The sequence below is a fragment of the Pelophylax lessonae genome (genome assembly GCF_965119305.1).
Source record: "Pelophylax lessonae genome assembly, chromosome: 12".
NCBI lineage: Eukaryota > Metazoa > Chordata > Amphibia > Anura > Ranidae > Pelophylax > Pelophylax lessonae.
The window spans coordinates 225,999,743-226,027,003 of NC_138779.1; the positions used below are offsets into that span (position 1 = coordinate 225,999,743).

Genomic DNA, 27,261 nt, shown 5'->3' on the forward strand with positions numbered 1-27,261 from the left:
TATAGAGGACAGAGCCGATCTACAACCTATAGAGGACAGAGCCGATCTACAACCTATAGAGGACAAAGCCGAGCGGCAGACACACCGATCTACAACCTATAGAGGACAGAGCCGAGCGGCAGACACACAGCTCTACAACCTATAGAGGACAGAGCCGATCTACAACCTATAGAGGACAAAGCCGAGCGGCAGACATACTGATCTACAACCTATAGAGGACAGAGCCGATCTACAACCTATAGAGGACAGAGCCGAGCGGCAGACACACTGATCTACAACCTATAGAGGACAGAGCCGAGCAGCAGACACACCGATCTACAACCTATAGAGGACAGAGCCGAACGGTAGACATACCGATCCACAACCTATAGAGGACAGAGCCGAGCGGCAGACACACCGAGCTACAACCTATAGAGGACAGAGCCGAGCGGTCAGGACTGGTTCCCATAGAAGACATGAGGTCCTACATCTGGCTGTTCCTCCTCCTCCTGTCACTTCCCGGATCCGCAGCAAAAAAAATACAGGTGAGCGATTAATCACCGTTCCATCACTGGAGGGTAAAAATTGGGGAATAAACCTCACTTATGGAGAGAGCAAAGTCTCCCCCTTTCCCATGGTGAGTCTTAGGGGCCCCAGCTATACAGATTCACTGGTTTATAGAAGTTGGAAAGGTGGTGAATTTGGTAAAAAAAAGGCAGATTTGTCAAACATTAAAATTCCTTCACAGACAAGATTCCTTCATCCATCTACGGGGGGAAATAATGATTTGATCCCTGCAGATTGTGTAAGTTTGCCCACTTACAAAGAAATGGCGGGTGTATAATTTTTATCATAGGTGTATTTTATATGATGGAGACAGAATATCAACCAAAAATCCAGAAAAACACACAATACAAATGTTATAAATGGAGTTTCAGTTCAGTGAGTAAAATAAGTATTTGATCCCCTACCAACCAACAATAATTCTGCCTCCTACAGACTGGCTACAGTAGGTGCTCATGTGGTACACAGATTAGTCCTGTCAGTGTAGGAAGGTGCTCCTTATGACAACTCTCTTCCGCAAACAGTCGTATCAGCAGGGAACATCGATAGTTTCAAAAAACTATTAGATGGGCACCTTAAAGACCACAACATACAGGGGGTATACAATGTACAACATACAGGGGTATACAATGTACAACATACAGGGGGTATACAATGTACAACATACAGGGGGTATACAATGTACAACATACAGGGGGTATACAATGTACAACATACAGGGGGTATACAATGTACAACATACAGGGGGTATACAATGTACAACATACAGGGGGTATACAATGTACACCATACAGGGGTATACAATGTACAACATACAGGGGGTATACAATGTACAACATACAGGGGTATACAATGTACAACATACAGGGGTATACAATGTACAACATACAGGGGTATACAATGTACAACATACAGGGGTATACAATGTACAACATACAGGGGGTATACAATGTAGAACATACAGGGGGTATACAATGTAGAACATACAGGGGGTATACAATGTAGAACATACAGGGGGTATACAATGTACAACATACAGGGGGTATACAATGTACAACATACAGGAGTATACAATGTACAATATACAGGGGGTATACAATGTACAATATACAGGGGTATACAATGTACACCATACAGGGGTATACAATGTACACCATACAGGGGGTATACAATGTACAACATACAGGGGGTATACAATGTACAACATACAGGGGGTATACAATGTACAACATACAGGGGGTATACAATGTACACCATACAGGGGTATACAATGTACACCATACAGGGGTATACAATGTACAACATACAGGGGGTATACAATGTACAACATACAGGGGTATACAATGTACAACATACAGGGGTATACAATGTACAACATACAGGGGTATACAATGTACAACATACAGGGGTATACAATGTACAACATACAGGGGGTATACAATGTACAACATACAGGGGGTATACAATGTACAACATACAGGGGTATACAATGTACAACATACAGGGGTATACAATGTACGGTTAACAGTAAACACACACATCATAGGTTGAACTGGATGGACTGATGTCTTTTTTCAACCTCACTAACTATGTAACTCGTTATGTGTATAGAAGACTCCCGTCCACAGAATCTCTTTCCTCCAATCACACCTCACCATCATGGGAAGACCAAAGAGCTGTCAGAGGAGGTCAGGGAAAAGATTGTAGACCTCACCACAAGGCTGGAATGGCTACAAGACCATCATCAAGAAGATTGGTGAGAGGAGACAACTGTTGGAGCGATTATTCGCCAATGGAAGAAATACAAAATAACCATCAATCTCCCTCAGTGTGGAGCTCCATGCAAGATTTCACCTCATAGGGCGAGGATGACCATGAGAAAAGTGAGGGATCCGCCCAGAACTACACAGGAGGAGCTTGTGAATGATCTCAAGGCAGTTGGGACCACAGTCGCCAAACAAACCATTGGTAACACAATACGCCTTCATGAATTGAAATCCTGCAGCGCCCACAAGGTCCCCCTCCTCAGGAAGGCACATGTACAATCATGCCAATGAACATCTAAATGATTCAGAGAAGGATTGGGAGAAAATGCTGTGGTCAGATGAGACCAAAATTGAGCTCTTTAGCATTAACTCAACTCATCATGTTTGGAGGAAGAAAAATGCTGACTATGACCCTAAGAACGCCATCCCTACAGTCGCCGTCCCCTACAATCACCGTCCCCTACAGTCACCATCCCTACGGTCACCACCTCTACGGTCACCCTCCCTACAGTCACCCTCCCTACAGTCACCCTCCCTACAGTCACCCTCTCTACAGTCACCTTCCCTACAGTCACCGTCCCTACAGTCACCATCCCTACAGTCACCCTCCCTACAGTCACCCTCTCTACAGTCACTGTCCTATACAGTCACCGTCCCTACAGTCACCGTCCCTACAGTCAAGCACAGAGGTGGATACATGATACTTTTGTGCCGTTTCTCTGCTAAAGGTACAGGCCAACTTTGCCGCATTGAGGGGCCAATGGACGGGGCCATGTATTATAAAATCTTGGATGAGAACCTTCTTCCCTCAGCCAGAACACTAAAGATGGGTCATGGATGGATCTTCCAGCATGACAATGACCCAAAACATACCGCCAAGGCATCAAAGGGGCAGCTCAAGAAGAAGCACATTAAGGTCATGGAGTGGCCAAGTCAATCTCCAGACCTTAATTCTATAGAAAATTTATAGAGGGAATCTTCGAGTTGCCAAGCGACAGCCAAGAAACATTAAGGATTTAGAGAAGATCTGTAAAGAAGAGTGGACCAAAATCCCTCCTGAGATGTGTGGAAACCTGGTCACCAACTACAAGAAACGTCTGACCTCTGTGCTTCCAACAAGGGTTTCTCCACCAACTACTAAGTCCTGTTTTGCTTGGGGATCAAATACTTATTTTACTCACTGACATGCAACTCCCTTTATAACATTTGTATCCTGTGTTTTTCTGGATTTTTGGTTGATATTCTGACTCTATCATATAAAATACACCTATGATAAAAATTATACACCCCCCATTTCTTTGTAAGTGGGCAAACGTACACAATCTGCAGGGGATCAAATCATTATTTTCCCAGACTGTATTTTTAATTCTCCTAACATAATTCTCATATCAGACACTGACAAGGTGCAGGTTTTCACTGTACAAGCTTCTCCAACTCCTCTGATAATGAGCAGGGAGGTGCCATAGGGGTATACTGTAATATAGTACATGTATTGGGAGATACCATAGAGGTGGAAGGTAGCATGGTGCATGTATTGGGAGATACCATAGAGGTGGAAGGTAGCATGGTGCATGTATTGGGAGATACCATAGAGGTGGAAGGTAGCATGGTGCATGTACTGGGAGATACCATAGAGGTGGAAGGTAGCATGGTGCATGTACTGGGAGATACCATAGAGGTGGAAGGTAGCATGGTACATGTACTGAGAAATACCATAGGGGTAGAAGGTAGCATGTTGCATGTACTGGGAGATACCATAGGGCTGGAAGGTAACATGGTATATGCACTGAGAGATACCATAGAGGTGGAAGGTAGCATGATATATGTACTGGGAGATACCTTAGAGGTGGAAGATAGCATTGTGCATGTACTGGGAGATACCTTAGGGGTGGAAGGTAGCATGGTGCATGTACTGGGAGATACCATAGGGGTGGAAGGTAGCATGGTGCATGTATTGGGAGATACCATAGGGGTGGAAGGTAGCATGGTGCATGTACTGAGAGACACCATAGAGGTGGAAGGTAGCATGGTACATGTACTGGGAGATACCATAGGGGTGGAAGGTAGCATGGTGCATGTACTGGGAGATACCATAGGGGTGGAAGGTAGCATGGTGCATGTATTGGGAGATACCATAGGGGTGGAAGGTAGCATGGTGCATGTATTGGGAGACACCATAGGGGTATAAAGTAACATGGTGCATGTATTGGGAGACACCATAAGGGTGGAAGGTAGCATGGTGCATGTATTGGGAGACCCCATAGGGGTGGAAGGTAGCATGGTGCATGTATTGGGAGACACCATAGGGGTGGAAGGTAGCATGGTGCATGTATTGGGAGACCCCATAGAGGTGGAAGGTAGCATGGTGCATGTATTGGGAGACACCATAGAGGTGGAAGGTAGCATGGTGCATGTATTGGGAGATACCATAGGGGTAGAAGGTAGCATGGTGCATGTATTGGGAGACACCATAGGGGTGGAAGGTAGCATGGTGCATGTATTGGGAGACACCATAGGGGTGGAAGGTAGCATGGTGCATGTACTGGGAGACACCATGGGGTGGAAGGTAGCATGGTGCATGTATTGGGAGACACCATAGGGGTGGAAGGTAGCATGGTGCATGTACTGGGAGACACCATAGGGGTGGAAGGTAGCATGGTGCATGTATTGGGAGATACCATAGGGGTGGAAGGTAGCATGGTGCATGTATTGGGAGACACCATAGGGGTATAAAGTAACATGGTGCATGTATTGGGAGACACCATAGGGGTGGAAGGTAGCATGGTGCATGTACTGGGAGACCCCCTAGGGGTGGAAGGTAGCATGGTGCATGTACTGGGAGACCCCATAGGGGTGGAAGGTAGCATGGTGCATGTATTGGGAGACACCATAGGGGTATAAAGTAACATGGTGCATGTATTGGGAGACACCATAGGGGTGGAAGGTAGCATGGTGCATGTACTGGGAGACCCCATAGGGGTTGAAGGTAGCATGGTGCATGTATTGGGAGACACCATAGGGGTGGAAGGTAGCATGGTGCATGTATTGGGAGACCCCATAGGGGTGGAAGGTAGCATGGTGCATGTATTGGGAGACCCCATAGAGGTGGAAGGTAGCATGGTGCATGTATTGGGAGATACCATAGGGGTAGAAGGTAGCATGGTGCATGTATTGGGAGACCCCATAGGGGTGGAAGGTAGCATGGTGCATGTACTGGGAGACACCATAGGGGTGGAAGGTAGCATGGTGCATGTACTGGGAGACCCCATAGTGGTGGAAGGTAGCATGGTGCATGTATTGGGAGACACCATAGAGGTGGAAGGTAGCATGGTGCATGTACTGGGAGACCCCATAGTGGTGGAAGGTAGCATGGTGCATGTATTGGGAGACACCATAGGGGTATAAAGTTACATGGTGCATGTATTGGGAGACACCATAGGGGTGGAAGGTAGCATGGTGCATGTATTGGGAGATACCTTAGGGGTTGAAGGTAGCATGGTGCATGTATTGGGAGACCCCATAGAGGTGGAAGGTAGCATGGTGCATGTATTGGGAGACACCATAGAGGTGGAAGGTAGCATGGTGCATGTACTGGGAGACCCCATAGGGGTGGAAGGTAGCATGGTGCATGTATTGGGAGACCCCATAGGGGTGGAAGGTAGCATGGTGCATGTATTGGGAGACACCATAGGGGTGGAAGGTAGCATGGTGCATGTATTGGGAGACCCCATAGAGGTGGAAGGTAGCATGGTGCATGTATTGGGAGATACCATAGGGGTGGAAGGTAGCATGGTGCATGTACTGGGAGACCCCATAGTGGTGGAAGGTAGCATGGTGCATGTATTGGGAGACACCATAGGGGTATAAAGTTACATGGTGCATGTATTGGGAGACACCATAGGGGTGGAAGGTAGCATGGTGCATGTATTGGGAGATACCTTAGGGGTGGAAGGTAGCATGGTGCATGTATTGGGAGACACCATAGGGGTGGAAGGTAGCATGGTGCATGTACTGGGAGACCCCATAGGGGTGGAAGGTAGCATGGTGCATGTATTGGGAGACCCCATAGGGGTGGAAGGTAGCATGGTGCATGTATTGGAAGATACCTTAGGGGTGGAAGGTAGCATGGTGCATGTACTGGGAGATACCATAGGGGTGGAAGGTAGCATGGTGCATGTACTGGGAGACCCCATAGGGGTTGAAGGTAGCATGGTGCATGTATTGGGAGACACCATAGGGGTGGAAGGTAGCATGGTGCATGTATTGGGAGACCCCATAGGGGTGGAAGGTAGCATGGTGCATGTATTGGGAGATACCATAGAGGTGGAAGGTAGCATGGTGCATGTATTGGGAGACCCCATAGAGGTGGAAGGTAGCATGGTGCATGTATTGGGAGACCCCATAGAGGTGGAAGGTAGCATGGTGCATGTACTGGGAGACCCCATAGGGGTGGAAGGTAGCATGGTGCATGTATTGGGAGACCCCATAGGGGTGGAAGGTAGCATGGTGCATGTATTGGGAGACACCATAGGGGTGGAAGGTAGCATGGTGCATGTATTGGGAGACCCCATAGAGGTGGAAGGTAGCATGGTGCATGTATTGGGAGATACCATAGGGGTGGAAGGTAGCATGGTGCATGTACTGGGAGACCCCATAGTGGTGGAAGGTAGCATGGTGCATGTATTGGGAGACACCATAGGGGTATAAAGTTACATGGTGCATGTATTGGGAGACACCATAGGGGTGGAAGGTAGCATGGTGCATGTATTGGGAGATACCTTAGGGGTGGAAGGTAGCATGGTGCATGTACTGGGAGATACCATAGGGGTGGAAGGTAGCATGGTGCATGTACTGGGAGACCCCATAGGGGTTGAAGGTAGCATGGTGCATGTATTGGGAGACACCATAGGGGTGGAAGGTAGCATGGTGCATGTATTGGGAGACCCCATAGGGGTGGAAGGTAGCATGGTGCATGTATTGGGAGATACCATAGAGGTGGAAGGTAGCATGGTGCATGTATTGGGAGACCCCATAGAGGTGGAAGGTAGCATGGTGCATGTATTGGGAGATACCATAGGGGTAGAAGGTAGCATGGTGCATGTATTGGGAGACCCCATAGGGGTGGAAGGTAGCATGGTGCATGTACTGGGAGACACCATAGGGGTGGAAGGTAGCATGGTGCATGTACTGGGAGACCCCATAGTGGTGGAAGGTAGCATGGTGCATGTATTGGGAGACACCATAGGGGTATAAAGTTACATGGTGCATGTATTGGGAGACACCATAGGGGTGGAAGGTAGCATGGTGCATGTATTGGGAGATACCTTAGGGGTGGAAGGTAGCATGGTGCATGTATTGGGAGACACCATAGGGGTGGAAGGTAGCATGGTGCATGTACTGGGAGACCCCATAGGGGTTGAAGGTAGCATGGTGCATGTATTGGGAGACACCATAGGGGTGGAAGGTAGCATGGTGCATGTATTGGGAGACCCCATAGGGGTGGAAGGTAGCATGGTGCATGTATTGGGAGATACCATAGAGGTGGAAGGTAGCATGGTGCATGTATTGGGAGACCCCATAGAGGTGGAAGGTAGCATGGTGCATGTATTGGGAGACACCATAGAGGTGGAAGGTAGCATGGTGCATGTACTGGGAGACCCCATAGTGGTGGAAGGTAGCATGGTGCATGTATTGGGAGACACCATAGGGGTATAAAGTTACATGGTGCATGTATTGGGAGACACCATAGGGGTGGAAGGTAGCATGGTGCATGTATTGGGAGATACCTTAGGGGTGGAAGGTAGCATGGTGCATGTATTGGGAGACACCATAGGGGTGGAAGGTAGCATGGTGCATGTACTGGGAGACCCCATAGGGGTTGAAGGTAGCATGGTGCATGTATTGGGAGACCCCATAGAGGTGGAAGGTAGCATGGTGCATGTATTGGGAGACACCATAGAGGTGGAAGGTAGCATGGTGCATGTACTGGGAGACCCCATAGGGGTGGAAGGTAGCATGGTGCATGTATTGGGAGACCCCATAGGGGTGGAAGGTAGCATGGTGCATGTATTGGGAGACACCATAGGGGTGGAAGGTAGCATGGTGCATGTATTGGGAGACCCCATAGAGGTGGAAGGTAGCATGGTGCATGTATTGGGAGATACCATAGGGGTGGAAGGTAGCATGGTGCATGTATTGGGAGACACCATAGGGGTGGAAGGTAGCATGGTGCATGTATTGGGAGATACCATAGGGGTGGAAGGTAGCATGGTGCATGTACTGGGAGACCCCATAGGGGTGGAAGGTAGCATGGTGCATGTATTGGGAGACCCCATAGGGGTGGAAGGTAGCATGGTGCATGTACTGGGAGATACCATAGGGGTGGAAGATAGCATGGTTCATGTACTGGGAGACACCATAGGGGTGGAAGGTAGCATGGTGCATGTATTGGGAGACCCCATAGGGGTGGAAGGTAGCATGGTGCATGTATTGGGAGACACCATAGGGGTGGAAGGTAGCATGGTGCATGTATTGGGAGACCCCATAGGGGTGGAAGGTAGCATGGTGCATGTACTGGGAGACACCATAGGGGTGGAAGGTAGCATGGTGCATGTATTGGGAGACCCCATAGGGGTGGAAGGTAGCATGGTGCATGTACTGGGAGACACCATAGGGGTGGAAGGTAGCATGGTGCATGTATTGGGAGACACCATAGGGGTGGAAGGTAGCATGGTGCATGTATTGGGAGACCCCATAGGGGTGGAAGGTAGCATGGTGCATGTATTGGGAGACACCATAGAGGTGGAAGGTAGCATGGTGCATGTACTGGGAGATACCATAGGGGTGGAAGATAGCATGGTTTATGTACTGGGAGACCCCATAGAGGTGGAAGGTAGCATGGTGCATGTACTGGGAGACACCATAGGGGTGGAAGGTAGCATGGTGCATGTATTGGGAGACACCATAGGGGTGGAAGGTAGCATGGTGCATGTATTGGGAGACACCATAGAGGTGGAAGGTAGCATGGTGCATGTACTGGGAGACACCATAGGGGTGGAAGGTAGCATGGTGCATGTACTGGTAGACACCATAGAGGTGGAAGGTAGCATGGTGCATGTATTGGGAGACCCCATAGAGGTGGAAGGTAGCATGGTGCATGTATTGGGAGACACCATAGGGGTGGAAGGTAGCATGGTGCATGTATTGGGAGACACCATAGAGGTGGAAGGTAGCATGGTGCATGTACTGGGAGACACCATAGGGGTGGAAGGTAGCATGGTGCATGTACTGGTAGACACCATAGAGGTGGAAGGTAGCATGGTGCATGTATTGGGAGACCCCATAGAGGTGGAAGGTAGCATGGTGCATGTACTGGGAGACACCATAGGGGTGTAAAGTAACATGGTGCTTGTGCTAGGCACTGGTACTTGTCATAGAAAATGCTGAGTGTACTAATTCCTCAGCTTTTCATTTCTTATATAGTGTGAATGATAAAGGGACAGACTCATGACCTCCAGAAAGATAAAACCTGATTGGTCAATGTTGAAGGCAATCTGACTTTTGCTCTGGTTTTGGTAAAACCATAGAGAGTACATTGATAACAGGACAGCAGATGATACATCCATAGAGAACCGGCGTGGACAGTGGTGTAATATTCTGGTAAATTGACCATTTTTCAGGTGGGGAAATTCATCTTCTTGGTGGAATCCGTTGTGAAACTGAAGCATTTTCTAGAAGAAGAAGGGAAGGATCCCACAGTTTCAGCCTCGGAAGCCTGCCATGACCCCAGTCTTCCCAAAGAATTCAATCCGGTGTGTGAGGAGGCGGATGCCCCAGACATCTTCATGAAACTGAGTATGTACACTCGGGTGGATAGAAGCTTGCTGGGGGTATTGATCAGTCAGAGCTCTACATAGCAGAGGAGGAAGGGGAGAGAGAGCACAGCCGTACCATGGTGTCACTGCAGGAAGGCAGTTTTCTGGTCTTAGGGAGACCCATATACATTTCTTGTGTGGTGAATCCGGTCTGTCCAGCACCATCACCAAGCACAGACATGACACCTTGGCTAAGCCTTGTGTTTGTGGTTGGGTAGGAGGTTGTTTTTAAGCTTTCAACATTGTGGTGCCACTTGGCCTGTGATGGATGGGTTGTGGTGTGTGGTCTGTGATGGACGGGTTGTGGTGTATGGTCTGTGGTGGGTGGTCTATGATGGACGGGTTGTGGTGGGTGGTCTGTCAAGGATGGTCTGTGGTGGGTGGTCTGTGATCGGTGGTCTGTGGTGGGTTGTCTGTGATGGATGGTTTGTGATAGATGGTCCATGGTGGATGGCCTGTGATCGGTGGTCTGTGGTGGGTTGTCTGTGATGGATAGTCTGTGATGGATGGTCCGTTAAGGGTGGTCCATGGTGGATGGCCTGTAATTGGTAGTTTGCGGTTGGTTGTCTGTGATGGATAGTCTGTGATGGATGGTCCATGGTGGATGGCCTGTGATCGGTGGTCTGTGGTGGGTTGTCTGTGATGGATAGTCTGTGATGGATGGTCCATGGTGGATGGCCTGTGATCGGTGGTCTGTGGTGGGTTGTCTGTGATGGATAGTCTGTGATGGATGGTCCATGGTGGATGGCCTGTGATCGGTGGTCTGTGGTGGGTTGTCTGTGATGGATGGTCCGTTAAGGGTGGTCCATGGTGGATGGCCTGTAATTGGTAGTTTGCGGTTGGTGGTCTGTGATGGATAGTCTGTGATGGGTAGTCCATGGTGAATGGTCTGTGGCGGGCGGTCTGTGTTGGGTGGTCTGTGATGAATGGTCTGTGGTGGGTGGTCTGTGAAGGATGGTCTGTGGCAGGCGGTCTGTGGCCGATATCCTTCGGGTCTGTGGTGGGTGGTATTTGACGGACCGTCTGTGGTGGGCGGTCTGTGGCAGATATTCTTCTGGTCTGTGGCAGGCCGTCTTTGGTGGCTGGTTTGTGGTAGGCATCCTTCTGGTCTGTGGTGGGCGGTCTGTGGCCGGTATCCTTCGGGTCTGTGGTGGGTGGTATTTGACTGACCGTCTGTGGTGGGCGGTCTGTGGCAGATATTCTTCTGGTCTGTGGCAGGCCGTCTTTGGTGGCTGGTTTGTGGTAGGCATCCTTCTGGTCTGTGGTGGGCGGTCTGTGGCCGGTATCCTTCGGGTCTGTGGTGGGTGGTCTTTGACGGACCGTCTGTGGTGGGCGGTCTGTTGCAGATATTCTTCTGGTCTGTGGCAGGCCGTCTTTGGTGGCTGGTTTGTGGTAGGCATCCTTCTGGTCTGTGGTGGGCGGTCTGTGGCCGGTATCCTTCGGGTCTGTGGTGGGTGGTCTTTGACGGACCGTCTGTGGTGGGCGGTCTGTTGCAGATATTCTTCTGGTCTGTGGCAGGCAGTCTTTGGTGGATGGTCTGTGGTAGACAGTCTGTGGCAGATATCCTTCTAGTCTATGGTGGGTGGTCTGTGGCGGATATCCTTCTAGTCTGTGGTGTATGTCCTTCTAGCCTGTTATGGCCGGGGATTCGATGGTTCTCCCTGTTACAGTCAGACCTGGCTCTGATTAAACTCTATTTCACAGCAGCCAAATGTAATTGGAGTATTTTCCTTTTTTATTTCAGTAGGAGCCTTAAAGGACTATGATGAATGTGAGATCTGCGCTAATCCGGCCTGTCCCGGGTGTTGATAACCAAGAACATATCACCTCAGTGCCTGACAATTCTTCAGCCTCTACTACCGTAAAGCAAGGTGCTCATCCTTCTCATCTCCCGCTGTGCTGAGTCCTCTTCCCTGACATTCTACTTATTACCAGCACTATGGAATGTTGTCTGGTTTATTAGAACAAGGCTCATCTATGCCTGAGTCTATTACCGGTCATCCAAGCGGTTCCTCTCACCCTCTCTGATTTATAATATCTCATAAGATCTATCTCTTCTGCCTATGACAGGGTCCAGACTGAAGCTCTGGTTCCTGATGGATGGTTTTCTGTTTACCCTGGGATTCACTTACCTCACCGATAGATCTCCATTTACATTATCGTTTTGATCCCTGGTGGGTCCAAGTTAGAACTCTGATTCCTGGCTGATGGACCTCTCTTCATACTGGAGTTTTGATTCCTGACAGATGTATCTCTATCCAGGCTGTAACTCTGATTCCTGCCCTTTTGGATCTCCTATCAGACAGAAGATTCACTTCCTGAATGAATACCTCTGCCCGGAACTGAAGTCTTTCATCCTTGACCGATGGATCTCTGCAAGGACTGAGATTTCTATCTTTACCGCAGACTGGAGCTCCAATTCCTGACTGATGGACCCCCTTCCAGGCTGGACCTCTAATCCTTCACTAATAGATCTCTGTGCAGTCTAGAGCACCAATACCTAACTGAAGGACTTTTGTCGAGGCCGAAACTTAATTCCCAGACTGATGGAACTCTGTAGTTTTGAGCTCCGATCCTTGACTGGTGGAACTCTCTACAGTCTGGAGCTGATAAAGATAGATCTTTAACGAAACCAAAGCCTCCTAATTATGACCAATTGATCTCTGTCCAGACTGTAGCTTTGTTCCCTGACTGATGGACTTCTGTCCAGCTTGGAACTCCAATCCCTGGCCAATAGGCTTGTTGGGACCGGAGCACTTATCCCTGACAGATGAACCTCTATCCGTCATGGAGCTCTCATGCCTGGATGATGAACCTCTCTGCAGTTTGGAGCTTCAATTCCTGACTGTTGGGGCCTCTGCCCAGACTGGAGCTCCGATCCCTGACCGATGGAGCCCTTGTCCTTGGCTGATGGATATTTGTCTAGGCTGGAGTTCCTGTCCATGACCAGTGGATCTCTGTCCAGACTGGATCATTGACCTTTAACCAGTGGACAGGACCTCTGTCCATACTGGGGCTCAAATCCCTGACCAATGGACCTCTGTTCAGTCCGGAGCCCTGGTCCCTGACTGATGTATCTTTTTATGACTGGAGTTCCTATCCATAACTAATTGATCTCTGTGTAAACTGGAGCAGTTACCCCTAACCAGTGGGCATCTATCCATTCTGGAGCTCCAACCCCTGACCAGTGGACCTCTGTCTAGACTGGGGCTCCGACCCCTGACCAGTGGGCATCTATCCATTCTGGAGCTCCAACCCCTGACCAGTGGACCTCTGTCTAGACTGGGGCTCCGACCCCTGACCAGTGGGCATCTATCCATTCTGGAGCTCCAACCCCTGACCAGTGGACCTCTGTCTAGACTGGGGCTCCGACCCCTGACCAACTTGCCTCTATTCAGGCTTGGGACTTCTTCCTCTTAAAATCCAGCAATCTTTCTCTATATTTTCTTTGCTTTATTGATGTGAATTTGGAGGGAAATGCTAAAACTGAACTAAAGAAGCGATAAATATCAATCACCTTATCTGTAGACTAGAGCCAACTGGATAACATAAAATAACAATAGCAAATAAAAGCACAGATCTGATTGGCTGTGATTTCATACCCAGGGAAACAATTTCATCTTTTGTATTTCTATTCCTGTACTTGTATTGATCACCAATCTCTTTCTGAAGGATAATCAGTGTGTCAGGCAATTCATGTACAGAAAAGTATTGATCACCTTCAACAGACTCTTCCAGCATCTTTCATCTCTGAAGTAAAATGAGATGGAAGGTTGGTATTCTGTAATCTTATGATTGTATGACTAGATTGCTGCATCATTTCCCGACAATATTATACGGAAGTAATAATGTGTGTGCAAATGTATCCTGTATCTACAGAGATTAAAAGACAGAAAGAACCAATGAGCGTGTCTATTTCCTGTGTTCGGTACGGGACATGTATCTTTCTTTTTGCTGTATCATATTAATGAAGAATAGGCGCTGAATAACTAAACCTGGAGCACTCAGAATCTGGTGCAGCTGTGCATGGCAGCCAATCAGCTTCTAACTTCATCTTCTTCAATGAAGCTTTGACAATAAAACCTTGAAGCTGATTGGTTTCTATGCAGAGCTGCTCCAGATTGTGCACTCTCCAGTCTTGCTAAATCTCCCCCCACTGTGTCTACTGTCTTTAGTTTCATCTAACAATTAACTCCATTCCTAAGTTCCCCCAATGCAAAAAACACAATCACACTGGAATCCGAACATCCCATCATCTCACACCTGGGGGTCTCCTCATCTCACACCTGGGGGTCTTCTCATCTCACACCTGGGGGTCTCCTCATCTCACACCTGGGGGTCTTCTCATCTCACACCTGGGGGTCTTCTCATCTCACACCTGGGGGTCTCCTCATCTCACACCTGGGGGTCTTCTCATCTCACACCTGGGGGTCTTCTCATCTCACACCTGGGGGTCTCCTCATCTCACACCTGGGGGTCTTCTCATCTCACACCTGGGGGTCTCCTCATCTCACACCTGGGGGTCTCCTCATCTCACACCTGGGGGTCTTCTCATCTCACACCTGGGGGTCTCCTCATCTCACACCTGGGGGTCTTCTCATCTCACACCTGGGGGTCTTCTCATCTCACACCTGGGGGTCTCCTCATCTCACACCTGGGGGTCTCCTCATCTCACACCTGGGGGTCTTCTCATCTCACATCTGGGGGTCTTCTCATCACACATGGAGATCTCATCACACACAAGGGGCTCCTCATCACACACGGAGGCCTCCTTCCTCATCACACACGGAGGTCTCCTTCCTCATCACACACGGAGATCTCATCACACACGGAGGCCTCCTTCCTCATCACACACGGAGATCGCATCACACACGGAGGCCTCCTTCCTCATCACACACGGAGGTCTCCTTCCTCATCACACATGGGAATTTCCTCATCCTACACAGGGATCACTGGATTGCCACCCTTTCCCTTACCCATGGAGAAACAAGAAGGGTGGCATAAGCTGTTACCCCACATCCCCTGAGTTGCATAGATTTTGACAGTGGGGTTTGGGGGGGGGGGGGGGTAATGGTTGGACAGATGTCTTGGTGCCCACCAGGAGACAGTTGAGGTTGGCACTCCATCTCTGCATAGCCCGTTCCAATCCCAGTCTGATCTCTGCCCCCACACTTTCTCCCAGAAACTATCTGTATCCTTTGGGTGAAGACTTTCTAATATGTTGTCAGATATTTCTATGGGACACACCCAGAACTAATAATCAGTCCATTGGGTCACTTGCCTGTTCGCAGATTGTAAATTGTCCCATGTTAGGAAAAGAAGGTGAACTTTATGGCCGGTGTGTAGAATGTTGATGGGCTCTATAAAATGTGTGACACAGCGATGCCAACTCACAGCATAGTGACTCCGTGCCACAGAAGTCAGGAAAATAAGTGAATAGGATCTTCACAAAGTTTACCAATTTCAAGAATAATAAGAGCAGGCAGGAAATAATTGGAATACAATGTAGTAATGAATATAGGATTTTACATTTTAGATACAACGGCAGGCACACAGTGTTCATTAGAAATTAACATATTTAGCATTCAGAGGCTCCATTGGATTTGATATAATCTCTTCTTCATTTGATAGATGGAAGCTGCAGACTAGGATGGTGCATCAATCTGGGGTATGAAGGGTCATAGCAGATCCAGACCTCCACCTCTACCAACAACCTGTGCAGGCTGCATTGGCACAGATCTCACACTCGTCCATACTGCCGCAGATTCTAGCTGAAGGTCAAAAACACAAGATGTCACAGTTAGGAGTGCCACAGATAATAGAGAATAATGACAATGTAATGTAAGCTGCCCTGGTTACCCCAACTGCCATTGAGTGGAATGAGGAGAAAGCAGAGTGAGAGAAGAGTACAAGACTGAGGTGGTAAAACACAAATGGTTTGGGGTGGGAGAAAAGAAGAGGGTGCAGGAATGGTGAGAAGCAGAGAGGAGGGTGAAGAAATGGGGATGAAGAGGGCAGAATGCAGGAATAGGGTGGCAGTAGAAAGAAGTAAGGGGGCTGTAGAGAGAAGGATGCAGTAATGGAATGACAGTAAAATTAAGAGTAAAGTAGGTGTGGTGGTGGGGACGGTAGAGAGGAGGGCAAGGGTGTGGTTGTGGGGACAGTAGAGTGAAGGGTAAGGATGTGGTGGTTGGAAAAGTAGAGAGGAGGGTGCAGAGATGCTGGGGGCAACAGAGAGGAGGGTGCGTGTTGGTAGTGGGGACAGCAGTAAGGAGGGTATGGTGAGGGCCCTAGAGAGGAGACTGCGGGTATAGTGGTGAGGACAGTAGAGAGGAGGGTGCGGGCCTGGTGAGGGCCATAGAGAGAAGGATCCAGGTATGGTGGTGGGGACAGTAGAGAGGAGGGCGCTCACAAATTGGGGACAGCAGAGAGGAGGATGTGGATACTGTAGGGACAGCAGAGAGGAGGGTGCAGGTACAGTGTGGGGGCAGCAGAGAGGAGGGTGCGGGTATTGTGGGGACAGCAAAGAGGAGGATGTGGGTACAGTGTGGGGGCAGCAGAGAGGAGGGTGCGGATACAGTGGGGGCAGCAGAGAGGAGGGTGTGGGGACAGCAGAGAGAAGAGTGCGAGTAAGGTGGGGACAGCAGAGAGGAGGATGCGGGTACAGTGTGGGTACAGCAGACAGGAGGGTGTGGATACAGTGAGGGCAGCAGAGAGGAGGGTGTTGATACAGTGGTGGAAGCAGAGAGGAGGGTGCAGGTACGGTGGGAGCAGCAGAGAGGAGGGTGTGGGTACAGTGGTGGAAGCAGAGAGGAGGGTGTGGGGGAAGCAGAAAAGTGGGTGCGGGGATGGTGGGGCAGTAGAGAGGGTGTGGCTATGATGGGGACAGCAGAGCGCAGGGTGCGGATACGGTGGGGGCAGCAGAGAGAAGAGTGCAAGTACAGTGGGGACAGCAGAGAGGAGGATGCAGTTACAGTGTGGGGAAAGCAGAGAGGAGGGTGCGGGTACAGTGTGGGGGCAGTAGAGAGGAGGGTGTGGCTATGGTGGGGGCAGTAGAGAGGACAGTGCGGGTACGGTGGGGGCAGTAGAGAGGATACTGTGGGTACGGTGGGGGCAGTAGAGAGGAGAGTGTGGTGGTGAGGGCAGCAGAGAGGAAGGTGCTGGTATGGTGGGGGCAGTAGGGAGGAGAGTGCGGGTATGGTGGGGAAATAGTAGAGAGGAGGGTGCGGGTATGGTGGGGGGGAAACAGATAGGAAGGTGCAGGTATGGTGGGGGCAGCAGAGAGGGAGGTGCGAGAATGGTGGGGGCAGCAGAGAGGAAGGTGTGGGTAGGTTGGGGGCAGCAGAGACGAAGGTGCGGGTATGGTGGGGCAGCAGAGAGGAAGGTGCGGGTACAGTGGGGAAACAGTAGCGAGGAAGGGGGGGCAGCAGAGAGGAAGGTGCGGGTATGATGGGGGCAGCAGAGAGGAAGGTGCGGGTACAGCGGGGGAACAGTATAGAGGAAGGTGCGGGTATGGTGGGGGCAGTAGAGAGGAAGGTGTGGGTACGGTGAGGGCAGCAGAGAGGAAGGTACTGGTATGGTGGGGGCAGCAGAGAGGAAGGAGCGGGTAAGGTGGGGGCAGTAGAGAGGAAGGTGCTGGTATGGTGGGGGCAGCAGAGAGGAAGGTGTGGTTACGGAGGGGGCAGCAGAGAGGAAGGTGCTGGTACGGTGGGGGCAGCAGAGAGGAAGGTGCGGGTACGGTGGGGGCAGCAGAGAGGACAGTGTGGGTACAGTGGGGGCAGAAGAGAGGAAGGTGCTGGTACTGTGGGGGCAGCAGAGAGGAAGGTGGGGGCAGAAGAGAGAAAGGTGCTTGTATGCTGGGGGCAGCAGAGAGAAAGGTGCAGGTATGGTGGGGGCAGCAAAGAGGAAGGTGCGGGTATGGTGGGGGCAGCAGAGAGGAAGGTGCGGGTATGGTGGGGCAGCAGAGAGGAAGGTGCTGGTATGGTGGGGGCAGCAGAGAGGTAGGTGCGGGTACGGTGGGGGCAGCAGAGAGGAAGGTGCGGGTACGGTGGGGCAGCAGAGAGGAAGGTGCTGGTACGGTGGGGGCAGCAGAGAGGAGGGTACGGTGGGGGCAGCAGAGAGGAAGGTGCTGGTACGGTGGGGGCAGCAGAGAGGAATGTGCGGGTACGGTGGGGGCAGCAGAGAGGAAAGTGCTGGTACGGTGGGGGCAGCAGAGAGGAAGGTGGGGGCAGCAGAGAGGAAAGTGCTGGTACGGTGGGGGCAGCAGAGAGGACAGTGCTGGTACGGTGGGGGAACAGTAGAGAACATGGTGCAGTTATGGTGGGGGCAGTAGAGGAGTGACTCTGTACAAGCAGTGTTTCTAGTCTCTGTATAGCTGCCTTTGGTGTGAATGTGCTGGATCTTCTGACCCGGACTATCCACAGGTGCAAGGAATGTCTTATGAAATGTAGACAGAGCTCTCTCTGCGCTCCCCGTCCTGCCCCCTATACATACACATAGAGTCGTTGTCTGCCCTTCCTGCCCCCCCCCCCCCCCATCATTCTCAGGTCATATATTTGTCAGTGTGTGGTCCAGGACTCAGGAGTGACCCATAGACTGGGCACCAAGAGCCATACCACTGCTGTTCATTATTCACTAGAGAGAATGACCACATTACCGAGTTCTCCAAATGTCTTTGTGATCTCCTTGGCGTCGGTGCCGTGGCACACTTCCTGTAATTCACTCGGCAGCTCCTTGTTCTCGCACATTTGCTCTTCAGTTTGGTGAGTTGGATCAGCCGCAACGTGACTCTTCTCCATCATCTGTTTGTACTGCTTAACAGCCTCCAGAGAGAAGGTGTGACTTCCTACCTACAATATAGAGAGCCATCATTACCAAGTGACCTCCGACCTACAATTTAGAGAGCCATCATTACCGAGTGACCTCCGATCTACAATATAGAGCCATCATCAGGGCTGCCGCTAGAAATCCTGGGGCCCCATACAGCCTACCTGACAGGGCCCCCCCCCCCATCCACCAAAAATATCAAAATTATATTATCACCCCCTCCCCCAATCCCTCTTCCTAGCAGAAATCCCTCCTCATCACCCCTAACAGCGCAACCCCCCAAATCCCTCCACAAATTCACAACCCCATCCCCGTACAGAGTGCGGGGGTCAGGAATGCATTATGTACAGAGTGCAGGGGTCAGGAATACGTTCAGGAGAATGCTAGATACAGAATGCAGGGTTCTGGAGTGCATTATGCACAGGGTTCAGGAGAGTGCTAGATAGGTAGTAGTGCCTTACTAAGCTGACCAAGATTTCCCATAGATGTAAATGTTAGAAAGGGAGCAGTGCCATACCAAGTTGACCAAGATTCTCCATTGAGGCCAATATTAAAAATCGGGAGTAGTGCTATACCAAGGTGACCGAGATTCTCCATTGAGGACAATGTTAAAAATTGGGAGTAGTGCCATACCAAGGTGACCAAGATTCTCCATTGAGGCCAATATTAAAAATCGGGAGTAGTGCTATACCAAGGTGACCGAGATTCTCCATTGAGGACAATGTTAAAAATCGGGAGTAGTGCTATACCAAGGTGACCGAGATTCTCCATTGAGGACAATGTTAAAAATCGGGAGTAGTGCTATACCAAGGTGACCGAGATTCTCCATTGAGGCCAATGTTAAAAATCGGGAGTAGTGCCATACCAAGCTGTACATAGAAGCGAATGTACATAAATGCCTCTGTACTGCACCTCTTCCCAGCTGCTACAACCTCTGCAACACACACACCTCTCCTCTGCCCTTATCTTCCCCAAAGGTCCCCCATCTTCCACATGATTACCTTTCAAAAATACCTTTCTGTTGCTGGCTGCCATATCTTCCTTTTGCTTCTTCCCTATGCACGTGTTGCTTGACACAGGGGGCTGGTCTGAGTAGCAGTCCTGCCCATTACCGACATCACAGCATGAATTTGACAGGTGCAGTCTCTCATTGTGGCTGCATAGTGCACACCCAGCTGGTTTGTTAGCCAATCCCTGGCTGTTCTAAATGTTCCCACTGCTGCAGGTCCTTCTGAGCTAGAAGGTAACATTTATCACCAGAATTATGCCGGACAAAGCCTCTGTACACGGGGGCAGCGGGAAAGTCCTGCCCAGGTTGGGAGGTATGCTGTCATCCTAGCGATCTTCCTGCTGTCCGGGCCCCCCTATGTGCCGGGGCCCCATACAGGAGTACTGGCTGTACCCCCCTGATGGCAGCCCTGGCCATCATTACCGAGTGACCTCCGATCTACAATATAGAGCCATCATTACCGAGTGACCTCCGATCTACAATATAGAGCCATCATTACCGAGTGACCTCCGATCTACAATATAGAGAGCCATCATTACCAAGTGACCTCCGATCTACAATATAGAGCCATCATTACCAAGTGACCTCCGATCTACAATATAGAGCCATCATTACCAAGTGACCTCCGACCTACAATATAGAGAGCCATTATTACCAAGTGACCTCTGACCTACAATATAAAGAGCCATCATTACCGAGTGACCTCCGATCTACATAATAGGAAGCCATCATTACTGAGTGACCTCCGATCTACAATATAGAGAGCCATCATGACCGAGTGACCAACGACCTACAATATAGAGAGCCATCATTACCGAGTGACCTCCGATCTACATAATAGGAAGCCATCATTACCGAGTGACCTCCGATCTACATAATATGAAGCCATCATTACCGAGTGACCTCCAATCTACAATATAGAGAGCCATCATTACCGAGTGATCTCCGACCTACAATATAGAGAGCCATTATTACCGAGTGACCTCCGACCTACAATATACGGAGCCATCATTACCAAGTGACCGCCAATCTACAATATAGAGAGCCATCATTACCAAGTGACCTCCGACCTACAATATAGAGAGCCATCATTACCGAGTGACCTCCAATCTACATTATACGGAGCCATCATTACCAAGTGACCGCCAATCTACAATATAGAGAGCCATCATTACCGAGTGATCTCCGACCTACAATATAGAGAGCCATTATTACCGAGTGACCTCCGACCTACAATATACGGAGCCATCATTACCAAGTGACCGCCAATCTACAATATAGAGAGCCATCATTACCAAGTGACCTCCGACCTACAATATAGAGAGCCATCATTACCGAGTGACCTCCGACCTACATTATACGGAGCCATCATTACCAAGTGACCGCCAATCTACAATATAGAGAGCCATCATTACCGAGTGATCTCCGACCTACAATATAGAGAGCCATTATTACCGAGTGACCTCCGACCTACAATATACGGAGCCATAATTACCAAGTGACCGCCAATCTACAATATAGAGAGCCATCATTACCAAGTGACCTCTGACCTACAATATAGGGAGCCATCATTACCAAGTGACCGCCAATCTACAATACAGAGAGCCATCATTACCGAGTGACCTCCGACCTACAATTTAGAGAGCCAGCATTACCAAGTGACCGCCAATCTACAATATAGAGAGCCATCATTACTGAGTGACCACTGACATAAAATATAGAGAGCCATCCTTACCAAGGGACCTCTGATCTACATAATAGCGAGCCATCATTACTGAGTGATCTCTTATCTACAATATAGGGAGCCATCATTACTGAGTGACCCCTGACCTACAATTTAGGAAGCCATCATTACCAATTGACCTCCGAGCTACAATATAGAGAGCCACCATTACCAAGTGACCTCCGACCTACAATATAGAGAGCCATTTTTTTTTTCTAAAAAAAGGAACACAATATAGAGAGCCATATCAACTGAGGGACCTCCGACCTACAATATAGAGAGCCATCATTACCGAGTGACCTCCGATCTAAAATATAGAGAGATATTACAGAGTGACCTCCGAGCTACAATATAGAGAGCCATATCTACTGAGTGACCTCTGACCTACAATATAGAGAGCCATCACTACCAAGTGACCTCCAATCTGCATAATAGTAAGCAATCATTACTGAGTGACCTCAGATCTACAGTATAGAGAGCCCTCATTACGGAGTGACCTCTGATCTACATAATAAGGAGCCATCATTACCGAGTATGGTAGGAACGAACATTATATGGGGTCTGAGGTAGTAGGAGCGGACATTATATAGGGATATGAGGTGATAGGACCAGGCGTTATATAGGGATCTGAGGTGAGGGGAACTGGCATTATATAGGAATCTTAGTTGGCGGGATTGGGCTTTATATAGGGATCTGAGGTGCTAGGACCAGGCGTTATATAGGGATCTGAGGTGATAGGACCAGTCATTATATAGGGATCTGAGGTGATAGGACCAGTCGTTATATAGGGATCTGAGGTGATAGGACCAGGCGTTATATAGGGATCTGAGGTGATGGGAACTGGCATTATATAGGAATCTTAGTTGGCAGGATTGGGCTTTATTTAGGGATCTGAGGTGATAGGACCAGTCGTTATATAGGGATCTGAGGTGATAGGACCAGTGGTTATATAGGGATCTGAGGTGATAGGACCAGTCGTTATATAGGGATCTGAGGTGATAGGACCAGGCGTTATATAGGGATTTGAGGTGATGGGAACTGGCATTATATAGGAATCTTAGTTGGCGGGATTGGGCTTTATATAGGGATCTGAGGTGGCAGGGGCAGATGATATATAGAGATCTAAGGATATTATAAAGGAATCTGAGGTGGTGTAAGCGGACATTATATAAGGATTTGTGGTGGAAGGAGCAGATGTTGCTACAAGAAATGGTCAAAGGCTACAGGCATATTATAGGAGATGGTCATAGACTGTGGACTTGTCATAGGAGATAGTCAGAGACTGGGGACATGCCATTGGAGATGTTCAAGGACTTGGTGCATGATATAGGAGACAATTAGAGACTGCAGTTATACCATAGAAGATGGTAATAACTATTGACATGATATAGGAGATAATCAGAGACTGTGGACATGCCATAGAAGATGGGTCAGAGACTATTGGCATGATATAGGAGATGGTCAGTGACTGCGGACGTACCATAGGAGATAGTGAGAGACTATGGGCATGCTATAGGAGATTTTAGAGATTATCCCCCGATATCAGTGCCCACACACAACCTGTACCCCTAATCTTCATATAACCACCCCCCTCCTCTGATATTAGTGCCCAGATACAACCTGTACCCCTAATCTTCATATAACCGTCCCCCCTCCCCCGATATCAGTGCCCGGATACAACCTGTACCCCTAATCTTCATATAACCGCCCCCCCTCCCCCGATTTACTTCCAGATACAACCTGTACCCCTAATCTTCATATAACTGTCCTCCCTCCCCCAATATTACTTCCAGATACAACCTGTACCCCTAATCTTCATTTAACCGTCCCCCAATATCAGTGCCCATATTCAACCTGTACCCCTAATCTTCATATAACCGCCCCCCCCCCCCCGATATTACTTCCAGATACAACCTGTACCCCTAATCTTCATATAACCATCCCCCCTCCCCCGATATTTCTTCCAGATACAACCTGCACCCCTAATCTTCATTTAACCGTCCCCCCTCCCCTGATATTTCTTCCAGATACAACCTGTACCCCTAATCTTCATATAACCGTCCCCCCTCCCCCGATATTTCTTCCAGATACAACCTGTACCCCTAATATTCATATAACCGTCCCCCTCCCCCGATATCAGTGCCCAGATACAACCTGTACCCCTAATCTTCATATAACCGTCTTCCCTCCCCCGATATCAGTGCCCACATACAACCTGTACCCCTAATCTTCATATAACCGTCCCCCCTCCCCCCATATAGCTTCCAGAAACAACCTGTACCCCTAATCTTCATATAACCGTTCCCCCCTCCCCCGATATTACTTCCAGTTACAACCTGCACCCCTAATCTTCATATAACCGTTCCCCCCTCCCCCGATATTACTTCCAGTTACAACCTATACCCCAAATCTTCATATAACCGTGCCCCCTCCCCGATATTACTTCCAGTTACAACCTGCACCCCTAATCTTCATATAACCGTGCCCCCTCCCCCGATATTACTTCCAGATACAACCTGTACCCCTAATCTTCATATAACCGTTCCCCCCTCCCCCGATATTACTTCCAGTTACAACCTATACCCCAAATCTTCATATAACCGTGCCCCCTCCCCGATATTACTTCCAGTTACAACCTGCACCCCTAATCTTCATATAACCGTGCCCCCCCCCCCCCGATATTACTTCCAGATACAACCTGTACCCCTAATCTTCATATAACCGTTCCCCCCTCCCCCGATATTACTTCCAGATACAACCTGTACCCCTAATCTTCATATAACCGTTCCCCCCTCCCCCGATATTACTTCCAGTTACAACCTGCACCCCTAATCTTCATATAACCGTGCCCCCTCCCCCGATATTACTTCCCGATACAACCAGTACCCCTAATCTTCATATAACTGTTCCCCCCTCCCCCATTATCAGTGCCCAGATACAACCTGTACCCCTAATCTTCATATAACCGTCCTCCCTCCCCCGATATTACTTCCAGTTACAACCTGCACCCCTAATCTTCATATAACCGTTCCCCCCTCCCCCGATATTACTTCCAGTTACAACCTATACCCCAAATCTTCAAATAACCGTGCCCCCTCCCCGATATTACTTCCAGATACAACCTGTACCCCTAATCTTCATATAACCGTTCCCCCCTCCCCCGATATTACTTCCAGATACAACCTGTACCCCTAATCTTCATATAACCGTTCCCCCCTCCCCCGATATTACTTCCAGTTACAACCTGCACCCCTAATCTTCATATAACCGTGCCCCCTCCCCCGATATTACTTCCAGATACAACCTGTACCCCTAATCTTCATATAACCGTTCCCCCCTCCCCCGATATTACTTCCAGTTACAACTTGCACCCCTAATCTTCATAAAACCGTCTTCCCTCTCCTATTATTTCTTCCAGATGCAACCTGCATCCCTGCACCCCAAATCTTCATATAACCATCCTCCCTCCCCTGATATTACTTCCAGTTACAACCTGTACCCCTAATCTTCATATAACTTTCCCCCCTTCCCCGATATTTCTTCCAGATGCAACCTGCACCCCTAATCTTCATAAAACCATCTTCCCTCCCCCGATATTACTTCCAGATACAACCTGTACCCCTAATCTTAATTTAACCGTCCTCCCTCTAATCTCTGGGTTTCGTACAGATCGCTCAGGGTCTTGCCTTCATAGTTCCTTACCGCCCAGCTGGGTGTCTGTACAATATAAAATGGGGTAAAGTTCTATAAAAGAAGAACGGGACCCCTCACAACCTCTGCAGATCTGGGGTATTAAGTGCAGAGGTCTTCTGAGAGATGAAGGAACCGTTAGTTCATATAATTTTCCAGCATCCACCAGTAGGCGGTGGTCTGCATCTTACCTTGACAGTAACACCGTCACCCAGGTAGAGGAGCCCGAGGAGACACAGAAGTTTGATCCACATCTTGAGGTTCTGAGAAGGTTCTTCTGCTGGACTCCGGTGTCGGGTTTTTATACTTTGTGTGGAATCAGGAAGAAGCTTCTCCTCCTCTCACTAGCTGCAGTGTGACTTGGCACCCTGGGAGGTCACCATAAAACTTTACTATCTCTGATAGATGGGATGACTTTTATCACCCTCGCTGTCTATTGACTGAACCTGAGCCAAGAATAAACAACGCTTGTGTGAGAGAATCTCCTGAACAAATATCAGAACATCTTCCCATGTTTGTGGGTGCCTGTAGTCCAGAATAGGCAAGGATCGTTCAGACCGGCTCCATGTTTTTGGCAGGTTAGGCGATGATGGTGTACCCACCGCATTCAGACAGAATTCAGGCCAGTTTGTTATGACGTGTGCCTATACCATCTTCCGAAGCTACAAACACGTGTATATATACCTATTGTAGGATTTAGAGGGTTACAATGACCTTCTTTGTGGAAGAAAATGAAACCATTCAATCTGTTGTATTGTTACATTTCTTCTTCTGTTTTCTCTTTCCTGGCTGATAAAGACAAAATGGAAACGGGAAGCCTGTGTTTTGCTGAGCACACTATATATCATTTTTTGTGGAGTAGGTAACTAGTAGATAACCACCTGATTTGATAAGCAGGGAACTCTGTCTATGTATCTATGTTTGGAGGCATTGGGCAGTGGATGGGTTCCAGTCTCTGGTGGCTCTGGCAGGCAGGTGTTGGGCAGTGGATAGGTTCCAGTCTCTGGTGGCTCTGGCAGGCAGGTGTTGGGCAGTGGATAGGTTCCAGTCTCTGGTGGCTCTGGCAGGCAGGTGTTGGGCAGTGGGTAGGTTCCAGTCTCTGGTGGCTGCTGCGAGCAGGCATTTGGCAGTGAATGGATTCCAGTCTTTGGTGGCTGTGGCGGGCAGGCATTGGGCAGTGGATGGGTTCCAGTCTTGGTGGCTGTAGCGGGCAGGCATTGGGCAGTGGATGGGTTCCAGTCTCTGTTGGCTGCAGCGGGCAGGCATTGGACAGTAGATGGGTTCCAGTCTCTGGTGGCTGCTGCGGGCAGTGGATGGGTTCCAGTCTTTGGTGGCTGTGGCAGGAAGGCATTGGGCAGGGGATGGGCTCCAGGCTTTGGTGACTGTGGCAGGCAGGCATTGGGCAGGGGATGGGTTCCAGTCTCTGGTGGCTGCAGGGGGCAGGCATTGGGCAGTGGATGGGTTCCAGTCTTTGTTGGCTGTAGCATCAGGCATTGGGCAGTGGATGGGTTCCAGTCTTTGGTGGCTGCAATTGGCAGTGGATGGGTTCCCATCTTTGGTGACTGTGGCAGAAAGGCATTGGGCAGTGGATGTATTCCAGTTTTTGGTGGGTGTAGTGGGCAGGCATTGGTTAGTGGATGGATTCCATTCTTTGGTGGCTGCAACAGTCAGGTATTGGGCAGTGTATAGGTTCCAGTCTCTGGTGGCTGCAGCCGGCAGGTGTTGGGCAGTGTATAGGTTCCAGTGTTTGGTGGTGGATCTATTCATTAGTATCAGGCAGAGGGGGCAGAAAGTTGTCACTTATCCAGCTTTCGTTCATTTTGATAAAGG

General features: G+C 49.3%; 2 protein-coding genes across 2 annotated transcripts in view; one reads left to right on the forward strand and one right to left on the reverse strand.

Annotated features, from left to right (window-relative positions):
- The first annotated feature begins 422 nt into the window (after positions 1 to 422).
- The window catches only part of LOC309568468 (neuromedin-U receptor 2-like), a 94,666-nt gene continuing 67,827 nt past the window's right edge, over positions 423 to 27,261 (forward strand). Inside the window, exons 1-2 of the mRNA XM_082274139.1 lie at positions 423 to 524; positions 9,989 to 10,163. Coding sequence (XP_082130265.1) covers positions 456 to 524; positions 9,989 to 10,163 — 244 coding nt within the window. The 5' untranslated portion in view covers positions 423 to 455. The remainder of the gene's footprint in view (positions 525 to 9,988; positions 10,164 to 27,261) is intronic.
- LOC309568677 (guanylin-like) lies at positions 15,690 to 26,277 on the reverse strand. The gene is made up of 3 exons (XM_082274415.1): positions 25,623 to 26,277; positions 18,840 to 19,032; positions 15,690 to 15,954 (listed from the first exon to the last, which is right to left on the reverse strand). Exons 1-3 carry the CDS (start codon positions 25,683 to 25,685, stop codon positions 15,887 to 15,889), a joined length of 324 nt encoding a protein of 107 aa, XP_082130541.1. The 5' UTR covers positions 25,686 to 26,277; the 3' UTR covers positions 15,690 to 15,886.